At 34.8% G+C, this 15,563-nt stretch overlaps 3 protein-coding genes across 6 annotated transcripts in view; 2 read left to right on the top strand and 1 right to left on the bottom strand.

The window, feature by feature from the left end:
* katna1 (katanin p60 (ATPase containing) subunit A 1) overlaps positions 1-616 on the top strand; it is a 15,850-nt gene extending 15,234 nt beyond the window's left edge. Inside the window, exon 12 of one of the 2 annotated variants that reach the window (XM_021468419.3) lies at positions 1-616. This exon is cut by the window's left edge and continues 266 nt beyond it. The gene's annotated coding sequence lies outside the window, so the exon portion shown is untranslated. The other variant, NM_001020604.1, reaches the window with a different exon arrangement.
* A 49-nt stretch (positions 617-665) lies between these two features.
* Positions 666-6,527, bottom strand: ginm1 (glycoprotein integral membrane 1). The gene is made up of 8 exons (NM_001079836.1): positions 6,391-6,527; positions 6,106-6,168; positions 5,906-6,005; positions 5,072-5,229; positions 4,174-4,333; positions 3,873-4,081; positions 1,945-2,108; positions 666-1,526 (listed from the first exon to the last, which is right to left on the bottom strand). The coding sequence occupies exons 1-8, from the start codon at positions 6,478-6,480 to the stop codon at positions 1,412-1,414; spliced, it is 1,059 nt and encodes a 352-aa protein (NP_001073305.1). The 5' UTR covers positions 6,481-6,527; the 3' UTR covers positions 666-1,411.
* Positions 6,528-9,469: 2,942 nt separating this feature from the next.
* si:dkey-15j16.6 lies at positions 9,470-14,729 on the top strand. Of its 3 annotated transcripts, none has more exons than XM_021468624.3 (8): positions 9,470-9,858; positions 10,077-10,385; positions 10,825-10,908; positions 11,703-11,765; positions 12,723-13,040; positions 13,169-13,267; positions 13,356-13,432; positions 13,718-14,729. In XM_021468624.3, the coding sequence occupies exons 1-8, from the start codon at positions 9,813-9,815 to the stop codon at positions 13,832-13,834; spliced, it is 1,113 nt and encodes a 370-aa protein (XP_021324299.1). In that variant the 5' UTR covers positions 9,470-9,812; the 3' UTR covers positions 13,835-14,729. The 3 variants fall into 3 exon arrangements, with proteins under 3 accessions (XP_021324299.1, XP_068071737.1, XP_073790234.1); XM_068215636.2 differs by having other exon boundaries at positions 9,493-9,858; positions 11,700-11,765; XM_073934133.1 differs by lacking the exon at positions 11,703-11,765 and having other exon boundaries at positions 9,501-9,858; positions 10,870-10,908.
* Positions 14,730-15,563: the final 834 nt, after the last annotated feature.

The raw sequence follows: 15,563 nt of genomic DNA, 5'->3' as shown, positions 1-15,563 counted from the left end.
GCATTCCCACCCCAGACCAGCCTGAAGTCATGGGGCCTAGAAAAAATAGGATCTTTTATGTACATATTTATAGTTTAATATTTAATAATAATAGGTTATCATTTCTGGTTCACTGCGTACAAGTCAAGCTTTTACCTCCTGAACTGAATTTCACTCCATAAATTGAATTTTTAAGGATGAAGGGAGAAATCATGAATGTTGGAGAGAGTCAGAAGAACTGGTTTTGGTGCCCTTATAACAAACAGCTCCTTCCTGTAGTGTAGAGACAAACGTACTGAGGTTGTGAGCACAGTAATGGGCTGTTTGTTTTTATTGTTTTATCCGTGCCTGTAAAATCACTGACCAAAGACCAGAACTCCTTCTAGATCCAAATGCTGCCCTAGGTAAAGCACTATGCAAGCTATTCCGTTCACTGTGGTTGATATGAGGGCCAAAGTGTCCAGCGCTGGATCACAGTCTTAATAGTGATGAGACCAGACTGTCTTAAAGGTGAGTCCGGCACTTTCAGAAACACTATTGAACTTCCGGTTTCTTTTCAATAGTGACATTCCATTTGATTGCCATGATCAAGTTGTAAAATGACATATTTTGTTGAATAAATATTTTTTAAATTGAATACAGTTTGCTTTATTTAGAGATGTACATAAAAAAAATAGCAAGCCAAACATGTTTGTGCAGAATTTACTCGTGTAACAAACCAGAGAAAAACAATGCTTCAGAATTACACAAACATAACTCATTAACCTCTAAAGATGGGCTACAATGAAATGTAAGCGTCCAACTGAAATGTTTCAAATGTTGAGGTACAATAATGATTTTTTTAAAGCGTATACAGTAGGTCATTTTATTCATCTAATACAAGTGAAAGCTGCAATGAATTCCTGGTACGCATGCTTCATGTAACAGCAATATCTGATGCAACATGAATAGCACATAAAACCACATTAAGCAACAGAGGCAGTTTCACAAAGGACATATAAAAATTGACCCAGAGTGAGAAATTATAAGAAAAAAATCCATTTAAATCAACTGGACCACTCAAACTGGTCAGTTAAAAGTTTTTTTGATAGTTCTTTCCATTTTCCCATTGATGCCACACCATTTATTTGTCAGCGATGACCCTTTACTCCTCAGGCAAGAGTAGTTCCATAATTCAAGCAGTTTAGTGAGAAAGGCAGGGCTATTTTAGGTATTGTGCTTTACATTTCAGCATTTTCACCATTCCACCTCTCAATGCACAATCCCCAAAGCACAGTGTAGTGATGAATACAAAAGTAATCTGCTAATTCAGATGTGAAAATAGAAATCTGTTGCCTTAGGAGTTTTCTTTTTGTTTCTTTTAAATTGCTACACTGAACTCATTGGTGTTTCGACCAAATAAAGCCACATAACCAAACTGAAGACACATCCATCACTTCTCAATCAGCAAAATGCTCTTTTCTGTCATGTCCCCCTCCATGTTGTCTATTAGGCTCACTTTTTCATCATCTGGCATCAGGGTCTCTGGGTTCAGATGAAAGAATCCCCTATGAAAAAAAAGAGCAACAAAAAATTCTCAGGTGAACAAGTAACATCAATGATTTAATTTAAATGAGCAGATTTTCAAAGGATAGTACACCTAAAAATTAGAATTCGGTTGTCATTTACTCACAGAAGGTATTCGGAAGAAAGCTGTAACCGTTGACTTTCGTAGTATTTGTTTTTCCTACTATGAAAGTCAATTGTTTTAGGTTTTTTTCAAAATAACATCTTTTGATTTCAACAGTGAAAAGACACTTCTAAATGTTTGGAATCACTTGAGGGAGTGTAAATAATGAGTAATTTCCTATTTTTTTTTTCTCATTTTTGGGTGAACTATCCCTTAAAGCTGCTTCAGATCATTTAAATGTCATCCTTAAGTTTGTGCATTTGTTACTGAACCAGTGACATGGGTTCAGGTTGTACCTGTGTTCACAGGAAGGGAAAATCAGATCCAGGATCTTAATGACGACAGCAGAGCCTGCAACACCAACCACTACCACCCACATGACCAAGAAGAAGAGCGGCACCGAGTCTGACAAGAAGCGCCTCAGTTTATCCCTCAACTTTTCCACCCACTGACACGCCACCTGCACACATACAACTACACCTTACTGCTCTGTGGGAAAAGCAACACTGATGAGACATCCACACATGAGAGTCTGTAAGTAAAATCTGCATGCTTTTCTCCATAGGAAAACCTTTAAGACAGACTTTTTGTAAGCTCTGATATCTTAATATTTAACTCAAATGTTCATGATCTGCCCCCACTCCCGTGTCTCTCTTCCCAAGTTTAGACAGACAGATAAACCCTTTCCAACACGTATGTTTGTGGGAGCATGCTGCTTCAGAATAGAGTGAAACTATACAAAATATATGTTCATCCAATAAGCTTTATTTATCTCTATGTGCATAAAATTAATACATGGACTAAGAATATAAATTGTAAACAAATAATAAACTTACATACAACACTTCTACAGGTGATCACAGGATGAGTAAATTGCAAGCAAAGAATCACCTGAATCTAAGCTCTTTGTTGTAAATGTCTTTTTGGTGTTCTTTTTAAATTAAACTGAAACTAACTGTTAAAATGTTTCTATGGCAACAATAATTTAAATAAGCTAAATGACTAGGCATTCATTAATATTAAATAGATGATCCAGCACAGTTCACATTAGAAAATAATCACAATGCAGTGCTTGCATAGCAGCCATCACTAGAAAACAACAGTGATGCTTTATTTGTGTGTGTGTGTGCGCGTGCAAGTCATCATACACATTTAGAATATGAATATAAAGATTGAAAATACATGTATTTAAAATAAGCCTTTTACATGTGTAAACTGTGCAGCCATTTAAATCTTTTGGGCTTGAGACTGCTTGTCTCATTCACTTTCACATTTATTCTTAGATGTTAAAAACAGCTTGTTACGCTGCTTGATGTTGCAATTGCAACAAACTGCAATTATCTTATTCTACTTTGTCTGTATAGTTATGCAAACACTTGTTTGTAAAGTGAGCAGTTTAATCGTTTTCTGCTCTTTTTTTATCACTAGTCATTTCTCTCTTCCTAAGTTCTAAAACGATCACAAAAACGAGCATACTTTCTCAATTAAGAATAATATCAACAACTTAAAGTAAATAAAATCCCATTAACCTAAAACATTTCAATGGCAGTATAGACGCACACTTTTCCAAAAATATAATAACATGTACAGTTTTATTATTTTTTTTATTCATTTACATTTCTAAAAATCAAACTCTTTAAAAGTCTAGATTTACTGCACTCAGAATTATTTCAAGAGTTTTGTTTTAATTCTGACGGTTACAAATTACAGCTTAGGAAAATAAGAAATGTAGTATCTCAAAACAATAAAATGTTGCGTTTAATTAGTTGGATATATACTGTTTGTTCAAAACAATGAACCACAATTATAGGCTTAATACAGCCTGGACTGTTGTCCACAATTGAACATACTTTGGAGATCTTGAACATTTTTGTTTTGTAGAACTATTTTTGATTAATCAAAATATTATTTTATTTTTGTTGTTGAAATACTTAATTCTTAATTTTCCAAAGCTGTAAGTGTTAGTAACTAGAATAAAAAAATCTTGAAATATTTCACTTTGTGTGTAATGTGTTCTGTATACACACCTCTATAGACCATGCCATTGGCCCATAAACATTTCCTGCTTGTTATCAAACTATTTCATAAATGAAGCAATTAACAAGAAGCAATTCAATAATAACTTAACGTTAAAACTGCTATCATGACATTATTTATCAATATGTGACTCTGTTTGGATTCTCAGAAGCTATAGAAATTTCATCAAAATGGTCTATATACTTACACTGTATGAGGACATGGACCCACTTAAAGGAGGCTCAAGCAGCAAGGAATCTGAACGCCTTTCCTCTTCCTCTCTGGACTCATACAGCGTTTCCGGGTCCATCCGCAGGGGGGTTTCAGGAAGTTTCCCTGGAGCTGCGATCTCCTCCTGGGTGGTTTCTGAGTTTTTGAGCAGATAATGGCTGGTGGTGTTTCGCACTTGGTCTTCAACTATTTAAGACAAGGAACAATTATATTATCTTTCAAGTTAAAACACCAAAGCTAGATCATCAGAGATCATGACTTCAAGCCACATAACCTACCTGCACTCTGTACAGATGCATCGGTCACCAATACGTCATTCTCTCTTGGAATAATGGAGAGTTTGCTTCTTGCTGAAGGGTAAATGCTGGTGACCTGTGTCATCTGTTCTGAGCTCTGATTCCACATGATCTCTACCTCTGATATTTCTGGCTGCTGGACCTACAGAAGCAGGAACATCAAGTGCTTGATCATATTCAGTCTACAGGCTGCTTTCTCTCAACAGCATAACAATCCACTGTGAAAGACATACAGCTATGGCAACAATTAAAGACCTCTTGAAAATGTTCAGTTTCTCAGCATTTTAGACAACAAAATAATAATAGACTTTATATAAATGAAAAAATCAATATTTGGTGAAATAACTGATTAATAATTACAAAAAATATTACAACACTTACTATGCTTACCAACTGACCAAAACAAACACCTCTAAAACACAATTTTGTTTTGAAATTTGATAAACTCAAACTTAAAGTGATGGTTCTCCCCAAAATGAAACGTTACTCACCCTCGGGTGGTTCCAATTTCTTCCAAACCTTTGTGGATCTCTTTTGAAGACCAAAGAAATTTTGAAGAAAGCTGAAAATCTTCAACCATTGCCTTCCAAAGTAGCAAAACAAATATTATGGAAGTCAATGGTTACAGAACTTCAGCTTTCTTCAAATTTTTATTTTTATTTTGAGTTTTTCAGAAAAAAAAGTCAAGCAGGTTTGGGACAAGGAAAAGTAAATATTAACAGAATTGTCATTTTGGGTGAACTATCCTTTTAATAACCCCAGTATATCCGGAGAAACTGCCAATTTTTAAGAAGTCTCTAAAGTTTTATTTTTCATAGCTATGCATGTAAGAGAATTCAGTAATGCGAGTCATCATCATTCCTAAGATAAAGGTTAAAACCTTCTCATCTGCCAGCTGTATTATTTCCTGGCTCAGGACGAGGAACAGAAGCTGTTCTGCAGCATCACTCTGAACATATGACTGATTCACCATCAGCCGCAGCTCACAGCTAACCAAGCCATCCACTGAATTACCAGAGCTCACATTATAACCATCCACTGCAAACACAGAACACATACATACTGTAAGTTACAGTTTGTATTACTATTTGTTAATGCTAATTATTACAAACACAGCCCTTTATTATTAGCTTGGGTTATCTCAGGTCAAGGCGAAAAGGGTTTAAGCATCAAAACAATAAGAGTGGAATATTAATAATTGATGATTTAAACCATATTTTGCCAACATGCTTTAAATCCCTAAATTTTTTTCCTGTCTGTCAGCAGACGTGCATTAAAATGATATATATATATATATATATATATATATATATATATATATATATATATATATATACACACATATATATATATATATATATATATATATATATATATATATATATATATTTTTTTTTTTTTTTTTGTATGTTTATTTATTGTTTCCTATACAAGTACCTAACAAGTACGGGTCAGGATAAAGTCATTGACCAACATTTTATTAATTCACAATACATGTAGAAATAAACATTAATTAAGAGTTTAGAAGTTTTAGATATTTTAAGATGCTTTTCAGTATACCATAAGTAACATACACAGATGGGACATTACTAAGTGTTAACAAGAAAAGAAAAAAACAGTCATATGATTGGTCGCTCTTTCTCTTGACTGCACTTTAAATACATGAATACAATTGATTAATATTTAAGAAAGACAGTAAAACTAATAGTCCTACACAGCAGAGCAGGACATGTCATCCTCGTGACTCCTGAAGGCTTGAGAGGAGCTCCGTTAATAAATATGTCATTGTCCAGAAGACCAATATTCAAATTAATCTGAAATACAGAATGATAAATCATATTATCTCTTCGTTACAACACATTATGGTTATGGTTAAATGTTTCCAAAAATGTAATTAATTTACATTTATCTCACCTGTACGTTGTACTTAGTCTGGTTAATTTCACTGAGCGCTGTAACGTTTAACACGACGGTTTCCTGCAAAATAAACCACATATAAAACGCCTTTGTTTACATGGTTGCTGACAGTCTTGTCCTTAAGTTTTCAAAGCTGCAGCTCACTGTTTGATGTAAATGAATCTGAATAAGACACAAATGATTTACTTAAGCGTGTCACAAGCAAATAATTCATGAACAATTTTCAATTAATCAAATAAACATCTAATAACTTGGCAGATATAGACCGGATAAGCCACTTACCGTTGTCATTTGTTTTGATTGAGCACTGGCTAGAATACACAGGATGAGCAAATAAGCCACTGTTAAATGTATTTTGCACCTAGACGCCATTTTTTATCAGCCTAGTTAACAACAAGACGGGAATCAAAATACGCGCATGACGTACTGTGCGTCCTGTGTCGTAACTGCGGAAATTCCTTTTTGACGTAATGCAGATTTGTAACTCTCGCGCCCCTCTGTGTGCCTTCTGAGACATTACAGGGATATTGACAGAACTGAAGTCTAAAGAGATAAATCTACATCAGGGGTGCTCAAACTTTTTCATTTAAATGGACAAAAACCAAACTTGATTGAGGGCTGTGGGCCGAAGTTAAATATACCAAACTGTATTGCATTAAAGATGCCATGGGTTATTAATAGTATTTAAAAATAACTAGAAAACATGCTTTATATTAACTACTAATGCAGTATATATATATATATATATATATATATATATATATATATATATATATATATATATATATGAAGAGTTCTGATGCAAAAACCTCTAAGTGCTGTCTGACATTTCCATTGAAATTAGCATTAATCTCAGACTCCTATGTTTATGTTGAGTTATTTCATTTCAAGACCTTTAAAAGTGTGTATTTGCCATAAACTTGAAATTACTGAACCTACAGACAGGAGCCTGATAAAAATGCACATTTTTGAAGGACATTTTAAATGGCTCTTGGAGGTTTTTGCATCTGAACTCTTCTTCAGTTCTCGGAACTATTCAGATTCATCTACAACATTTAATGGAAACATTTCATTTCAGTTTGCTTTTTTTGTTGCTCACTAATAAAACAAACAAAAAAGATGAAATTATATATTAAATAACAATCTCTGTTAAACTCATTTGTCTCAACCCTCCCCATCACTCTATTCTCAGATTGGATGGTGGGTCAAATCAAAGGTTACCATAGATGTCAAACTCAATTCCTGGAGGGCCGCAGCCCTGCACAGTTTATTTCCAACCCTAATTAAACACACCGGATCAAACTACTGAGCCCTTCAGGCTTGTTTGAAACCTACAGGTAAATGTGTTGGAGCAGGGTTGGAACCAAACTGTGCAGGGCTGCGGCCCTCCGGGAATTGAGTTTGACATCCTTGCGGCCAATTTTGGCCCACGGGCCCTATTTGGGCATCTCTGATCTACATGAACCTGACGAGTGTTTGACAGTGAGTTCGTCAGTAACATCTACAACAGTCAACATATGAAGTGGATCAAAAATGTTTTTCAAAATTGTCCTAGGAAAATAACGGGTGTTCTATGTATAGTTTTATGACAACTTTGTTGTGAGCAATAGTCAACATCTGAAGTGGATCACCAGCTTTCATCAATTATAAAATAGAATTCATTAAAAAAAAAAAGAATAAAGAAATAAGAATTTACACTTTCTAGCAATTTTATTTTTAATTAGCCTAAATTTAATGTTCATATGTTGATTTTTATAATTAGATTTTCCTTAATAATTGTACTGGCAATTTTTTGGCTGCCAATTGAATCAAAAGAATCATTCTTTGTAAAACAGTCATAGCTCAGTGTTTTCAACCAAACCATGTAGCAACTTCATTAACATGTAAATGTTAAAATAAAATATAGGGGCGTCACGATACGTGGCGCAGAGGGTAGCACGATCGCCTCACAGAAAGCAGGTCACTGGTTTGACCCTCAGTTGGGTCAGTTGGCATTTCTGTGTGGAGTTTGCATGTTCTCCCCATGTTTGCGTGGGTATCCTCTGGGTGCTCCAGTTTCCCCCACTGTCCAAGGACATGTGGTATAGGTGAATTGGGTAGGCTAAGAGGTGTGTGTGTGTGTGTGTGTGTGTGTGTGTGTGTGTGTGTGTGTGTGTGTGTGTGTGTGTGTGTGTGTGTGTGTGTGTGTGTGTGTGTGTGTGTGTGTGTGTGTGTGTGTGTGTGTGTGTGTGTGTGTGTGTGTGTGTGTGTGTGTGTGTGTGTGTGTATGGATGTTTCCCAGTGATGGGTTGCAGCTGGAAGGACTAAGCCAAAATGAATTAATTAATCAATGTTAAAGTAAACCACCCAATGCAATCATATCTAAGTAAATATTTAATTATATGTTTTCATGTGAAAAGATAACACTTTGCTAGTAGGTAAAAGTAAAATCCCTGTGGGAGTCCTTCATGTGACCTGTAGAATTTGTACATTTTCCTTTCTACTGGAGTCCTATACACAAAATTTGTATTATACATTTAATCACTTGCAGTGGGGTGTTTGCTTATTCTATGGGTTAAAAATTTAACATATTACATCATTTATATTAATATGGTTGCGTTTACTGTAACCAAAATTATATTCTACTAATGATTAAACTGCTATAGGGTGATGAAAAGGTTTAAGGATATTTTTTTAATGTGAGGAAAGGTTGTCTGTGTGACATACTGGCAGGACTTGCTATGATTGTTGCCAAAGAATAACGAGAATGATGTAATCTTCAGAAGAATGTCAGTCAATAATGATTTATTCAGATTTCTTTAATTTTAATGTTAATTTTTTTTAAATATCCTCATTTTAAAAATAATTTTCACAAGTTTGGGGAATATCTCTGCCAGAATCATTCTGCATTTGCCACAATGACCTATATTAAAATCATTGTTTAAATCTGTGATTTGCCTGCATCAGTCACATTGTTAACTAGACAGCTTACAGCAGTTATATGCAAGACATGTATAAGTACAGTAAATACACATCAGGATTTAATACACCTGGACACTTTCATGTTAATCTACATTAACTGACAATAGATTTGTTTATCCCTGTTTGAATACCTGACAACCTTGCCTGAGACTGAATAACATCTTTATCAGTTCCTGTGGTTGTGCTTTCCATCAGAACATCAGATTTCCTTCAGATGAAGACCTGTCTTCGGAGTATTTTCTTAATCCAAGCTCTTTATGTCATTCATGTACAGTATAGCTATTTTCAATACTCAGTTTTTCCATACTCATTGAACAATGCTGATTTTCTGCTGATTTAGCCACCCGAGTTAGACAAAATTTCCCTTGTTTGTGGGTTTGTTGTGTAATCTCATACATTAAAAAAAGGAACAAGTGTGGAAACACTGATCTAATACAACGCTCTGAAGCACCAACAGTCGAACACTAAGTTCATGCCAACAATATAATTGTTTATTTCATCTAGGACTGAATTTCTGGCCACACTCTTTGTGGATATTTCAGTGGATATTTCAGTGATCAGGGGTTATTGAAAGAACAATATGAACCATTGATGCCCACAAACAATCTTGCTGGCATGATGGAAAAATACCATCAAAGAAACTAAACAGGGAGAATAACCACTAACAGGAACCAAAGAATTAAGACACACAGCGTCCACTGGTATATATCATAGTGCCAGGCATCAGTAAATGTGAACCAGTCATGAAGAGCGGCAGTTTTTTTCTCTTTATGCTTCAATTAAGCACTGGTGAGTTCAGATTTGTTATTTTAAATCAAATTAAGAAATAAAATGTCATGCTATATGTTTTATATTGTAAACAATTATTAATGGTGGGTGATTAATTAAATAATTAATATGATTCTGTTCAATCACATTAAAAACACACCCAGATGAGAACCTCTAAGGCTGTATTTATAATTATATCTTTTTCCAGTAAAGTTGGAAATAAGCTCTCTTGTTTGCAGGTTGTATTCTTACAGATGAGAAGCAGACAAAAACAATCTCAGGATACAGCGGTGGTTCAGTGCTTCTGCCCTGCTCCTGTGCTCAACCTCAGTCTACAATCCACACATTCAGCTGGCAGTTTTACAGCAGTGATACTCGATGGATTCAAGTGCTTGAGGATCAGAAATACAGAGGCAGAGTTACACTGTTTAATCACATTTCTCCAACAAATCTGTCATTGCTCATTTCTGGTCTCAGAAAGGAAGATGGAGGCTATTATTCCTGCATGTCTACACCAAATCTTGTGTATTTTAACTTGGCAGTTTTAGGTAAGTGAATACATCTTGAAATATGAATATACCCATAAAAGTTTTCTTTTAACTAAAACTTGACTATATACTTTATATATTTCTTAAAGCTCTGAAATTGTTGTAGCTGGTATGAGCAATAAATGTACTTTTGAAGGAATAAATAAATCATTTTGAATATAATGTTTCAATGTCTTATGACAAGATGTCAATTTGTACTTATTTAAGCTATTGCGACCAAATGTAAAATCTTTAACCAAGATAATATCCAAGAAGACAATAACTTTGTATGTCAGGCAGGTCTGAGTAAAATGCATGTATTCAAATTGCAAGAAGAACATGTTAATTTTCCCTCAAGCCATTCAACTGTACAGTCAGGTTTAAACCATGTGAAAGAGACAGTACTGTATGTTTTTCTGTTTTCATTGTTAAACCACTACAACTGTTTACTTCTCAACAGAGACACCACACATGCCTATAAGCATGCCAAAACAGGATGTTATAGTGCCTGCACGACCAATTTCACCTCGATACATTCCTCAACGTAAGTCTAAGATATATTTAGCTTTTAAAGGGCAGTTGGATGCTTTATTCTGATTGGCTGAAAAATGTTTGAAGGTGTGCAATTATTTTCAGGGAATCTAAAAATGCAAAACTTGTTTCAGGCAGATCTTTTTATTACATTTTCCATGTTTGAGGATAAGAAGTACAATGACAGACTTCTTTTCTGGCCTTAAAATGGAAGATGGAGGGTATTATTTCTGTCCAGTGCAGTAAATATTTTGTAAATTAACTTGTAAGTCTTAGCTCTCAGGTATAAGTCTGAAAATATGAATGTACACATAAAGTTATCTTCTATTTAAAAAGTCAAATTCTAGCAGGTTAAAAAGTGTATAATAAAATGGCTTTTTAATTGGTCGTTTTAGCTGGTCAACAGTGACCTTGCCCTTTTCATATTCTTGAAGCTAAAGTGTTGTTACTGTTTTGAGCAAGAAACTCTTTTTGCAAAAATACAATTTTAATTAAAGTGGATCAATGTTTTGTGACCAGATCAGATTTATGTTGTAATTTTGCTGATTTCTAATGGTGACTATTTTGACCAAGAATACAACTTAATTTAATCAACATAATAGGAGACGATGGTTTTTGTGTCAGGAAGGTCTAAGTAAAATGCATGTATTCAAATTGCAAGAATAAACGAACATACTAATTTGGCCCTCAAGCCAATGTCATTCCTCCTGGAAATCACTTGCTTGGGAAAGGTTTTAAAACCTGGTTAAGGTATGCTTTTCATTTCTAATGTGAAACCACCACTGACGATTTGTTATTTCTCAGCAGAAACACCAATGATCAACTTACCAAGACAAGACGCTAGACCAGTTTTTCCTCAATACACACAACGTAAGTCTTAAGATGTGTTTTGGTTTTCACTACAGTGCAGTTGGAGGTTTTATTTTGTTATTTTCAGGCAACATGTTCCAGACAGGTCTTGACACCATTGCTAAGACGAATGATTACAATTATTTCAACAGCAAAGATAAATAAATAAAATACACAAAGACACTGACCAAGCAAATTAATATTCTATATTTAATATTCTAATTAATATTCTAAATATATATAAGCTGTCGCCTCATAGCAAGAAGGTCGCTGGTTCGAACCTCAGCTCAGTTGGCGTTTCTGTGTGGAGTTTGCATGTTCTCCCTGCCTTCGCATGGGTTTCCTCGAGGTGCTCCAGTTTCCCCCACAGTCCAAAGACATGTGGTACAGGTAAATTGGGTAGTCCGTAGTGTATGAGAGAGTGTGTGTGTGGATGTTTCCCAGAGAAGGGTTGCAGCTGGAAGGGCATCCGCTGCATAAAAACTTGCTGGATAAGTTGGCGGTTCATTCCACTGTGGCGACCCCAGATTAATAAAGGGACTAAGCCAACAAAAAAATTTAATGAATATATATATATTTATATATATATATATATGTGTATATATATATATATATATATATATATATATATATATATATATATATATATATATATATATATTTGTGTGTGTGTGTGTGTGTGTATATATATATATATATATATATATATATATATATATATATATATATATATATATATATATATATATATATATATAAATGGACTTGTATAAAAATTGGATAAAGAAGACAAAAAAATTTTTTCAAAACGTTTTGTCAACTTTTTGCCTTTTTTGTGGTCCAAATGTTTTCACATTTGACTTAGATTAGTAGCATAAATGATTTTTCACTATGGGTACTACAATGTTGATGTTGCAATAGGTTGAAATCTTTTTAACGCAGTTTAAACTGGTGTTATTTGTGTAAATTTGTCTTTAGAGTGTGATCTGGTCAATAAAGAAAGTAAAACTGGTGTGACTGGATATTCAGGAGAGTCTGTTGTTCTACCCTGCTGGTGCACTAACCTACTGTCCAGACCTGAACACATACAATGGATGTACTGGACAGAGAATGGCTATAAAGAAATTTACCCAAATGAAGAGGTTGAGAGTCACAAGAACAGAGTGAAACTGTTAAATCAAAACACTCCAGGAAATCTGTCTCTGCTCATATCAGCACTGACCATAAAACACCAAGGAACCTACTACTGTACTGTTCTGCCTCAACAACATGTCTACTTCACACTTAATGTTAAAGGTAATTTTCTTTGTGTTTTTATTTAATTTGACTATTTATTACATATTATAAAATATGTTTTGATAATACAAACATGTTTTACAGTGGTATTTATAGCTGAATATAACAGATTATTCTCCTCTCAACAGAGAAACCACAAGTTTATCCAACCAGTTCTTCAACACATAGATCTTCACACCAAACACAAGAACTTCCACCACCCCAACAAACACATCACACACCTCTGTGTAAGTCACAGGCTTGATTATCAACTGTGATGATTATGATTGTGTATTTTTCTCATGAACGTGTTACAGCATGTGTATTTCTCCACAGATGTTTTTATTCTAGTGGCAGTGTTTACTTCAGTTGTGTTACTGGCATTTCTGGCGTTGTCTACTAGATATGCAAAGGTAAATGAACACTCATGTCTTCTATCATTAAATTAGCTGTTGTACAAAAGTGAGCAGGAGTTTATTATTAATCTGTTTAAATACTTTATTTTACTTGAGATTACGTTTGGATTGCCAGTATGTTCTCAGAAAGCTGTCACAAGGGGGGTATTATATTGATACCTCTACGCTAGTAACTCTCAGCTTTTGTTTTTGCTCATGGCAAGATATTGCACTATTTACATGTAATGCTTTGTGTATAATTTTACATCTGGGTAATACATGATATTTTCCCTTTTTCTCCAGACAGCAGTGGCAAATTCTGCTGCAGTCTATGTTGAAACGGCACCCATTCCAGCTCACAGACGGAATGATCAAGCAGAGCGCACTGTGTATGTCAATTCCAGTGCAACACATACTTGAAAACATTTTTAATATCCTCAGAATTTATGTTTAGACTAAACGATGAACTAATTAGACTTGTAATTGAGCTTATGACCTTTGCAATTATGGTACACTATGAACAATAAAAATTTTTAATACATCATAAATGATAAAACAGGTGAGTGTATTTGCGTGACATCTGATAACTGAACAAAAGCATAATGTCTGCTATTACGATCTGCTTACTGGTAAACTAATATAAACAATCATAACTAATCACTATCATGCAAATTTAAAAAGAAAACGAATGAGCTTGTAAACAAGTTAAATATGGAAGATTTTTTTCTTTGTCATTGTGCATTTTTGTATTCATTCATTCATTCATTCATTCATTCATTTTCTTGTTGGCTTATGCCCTTTATTAATCCGGGGTTGCCACAGTGGAATGAAACGCCAAATTGTCCAGCACATTTTTACGCAGTGGATGCCCTTCCAGCCGCAACCCATCTCTGGGAAACATCCACACACACACTCATACACTACGGACAATTTAGCCTACCCAATTCACCTGTACCACATGTCTTTGGACTGTGGAGGAAACCGGAGCACCATGAGGAAACCCACACGAACGCAGGGAGAACATGCAAACTCCACACAGAGACGTCAACTGAGCCGAAGCTCGAACCAGTGACCCAGCGACCTTCTTGCTGTGAGGTGACAGCACTACCTACTGCCCCACTGCTTCGCCCATTTTTGTATCAATAAAAATCAAAAAGTTGTTGGCGCCAATAACCTAGTGGTTTGATTGTTGACACATAGCACTAAGGTGCTCATGGTGACCTGAGTTGAGACCTGAGACATGATGAGACCTGAGGTCCTTTGCCGATCCTTCCCATCTCTAATAAATAAAAGTAAAATAGTTTTGGCAATTAAAGGACTTGCATTGAATCATTGTTTATTATGGCATAACCATTATCAAATTTGATTTGTTGTTCATAAAATGCTTTGCATGGATTCAGTGTTTACTGATTAATGTGCTGAATTTTTATTCTCATATCAATTAGCTATTCTTAAAATGCTTGAAGATTAGTTTGATTTGTGATGTAGATGCAATCAGAATTATTAAACCCCCTTTGATTTTTTTTCTTTTTTTCTTTTTTAATATTTCCTAAATGATGTTTAACAGAGCATGGGAGTTTTCACAGTATGTCTGATAATATTTGTTTCTTCTGGAGAAAGTCTTATTTGTTTTATTTGTTAAATTAAAAGCATAATAATTCAGGTGGTTTAATGATTCTGATTGCAACTGTAATTTTAACTTTAATATGAATACAGGGCAAAGGAAATTTAGAAGAATATACATTTATGGTATAGTTCGTCCAAAAATGAAAGATCTGTTATCATTTACTTATCCTCGGGTTGTTCCGACCCCTTATAAGCTTCTTTTCAGTGTTCTGGTAAACACAAAGGAAGATTTCTGGAAGAATGTCAAAAACAAACTGTTCTCGACACCCATTACTTTCATATTATTGTATTTGTTTTATCTAGTATGGCAGATCTGCTTAGTTACTGCCAATCCTCCAAACATCATCCTTTCTGTTCAGCAGTACAAATCAATGTATCTGGGGTTGGAACAACATGGGGATAAGTAAATAGCCGCTTTTCCACTATCGTGCTGAATCGTTCTTTAAACAGAACTGTTCCATTCCGTGCCAAACCGGGCCAGACAGCACGGATACGGTTTCATTTTCCACTGTCGTGCTGCGAC

Source organism: Danio rerio, chromosome 20 (assembly GCF_049306965.1).
Source record: "Danio rerio strain Tuebingen ecotype United States chromosome 20, GRCz12tu, whole genome shotgun sequence".
NCBI lineage: Eukaryota > Metazoa > Chordata > Actinopteri > Cypriniformes > Danionidae > Danio > Danio rerio.
This window is presented reverse-complemented; position numbering and strand designations above follow the sequence as displayed.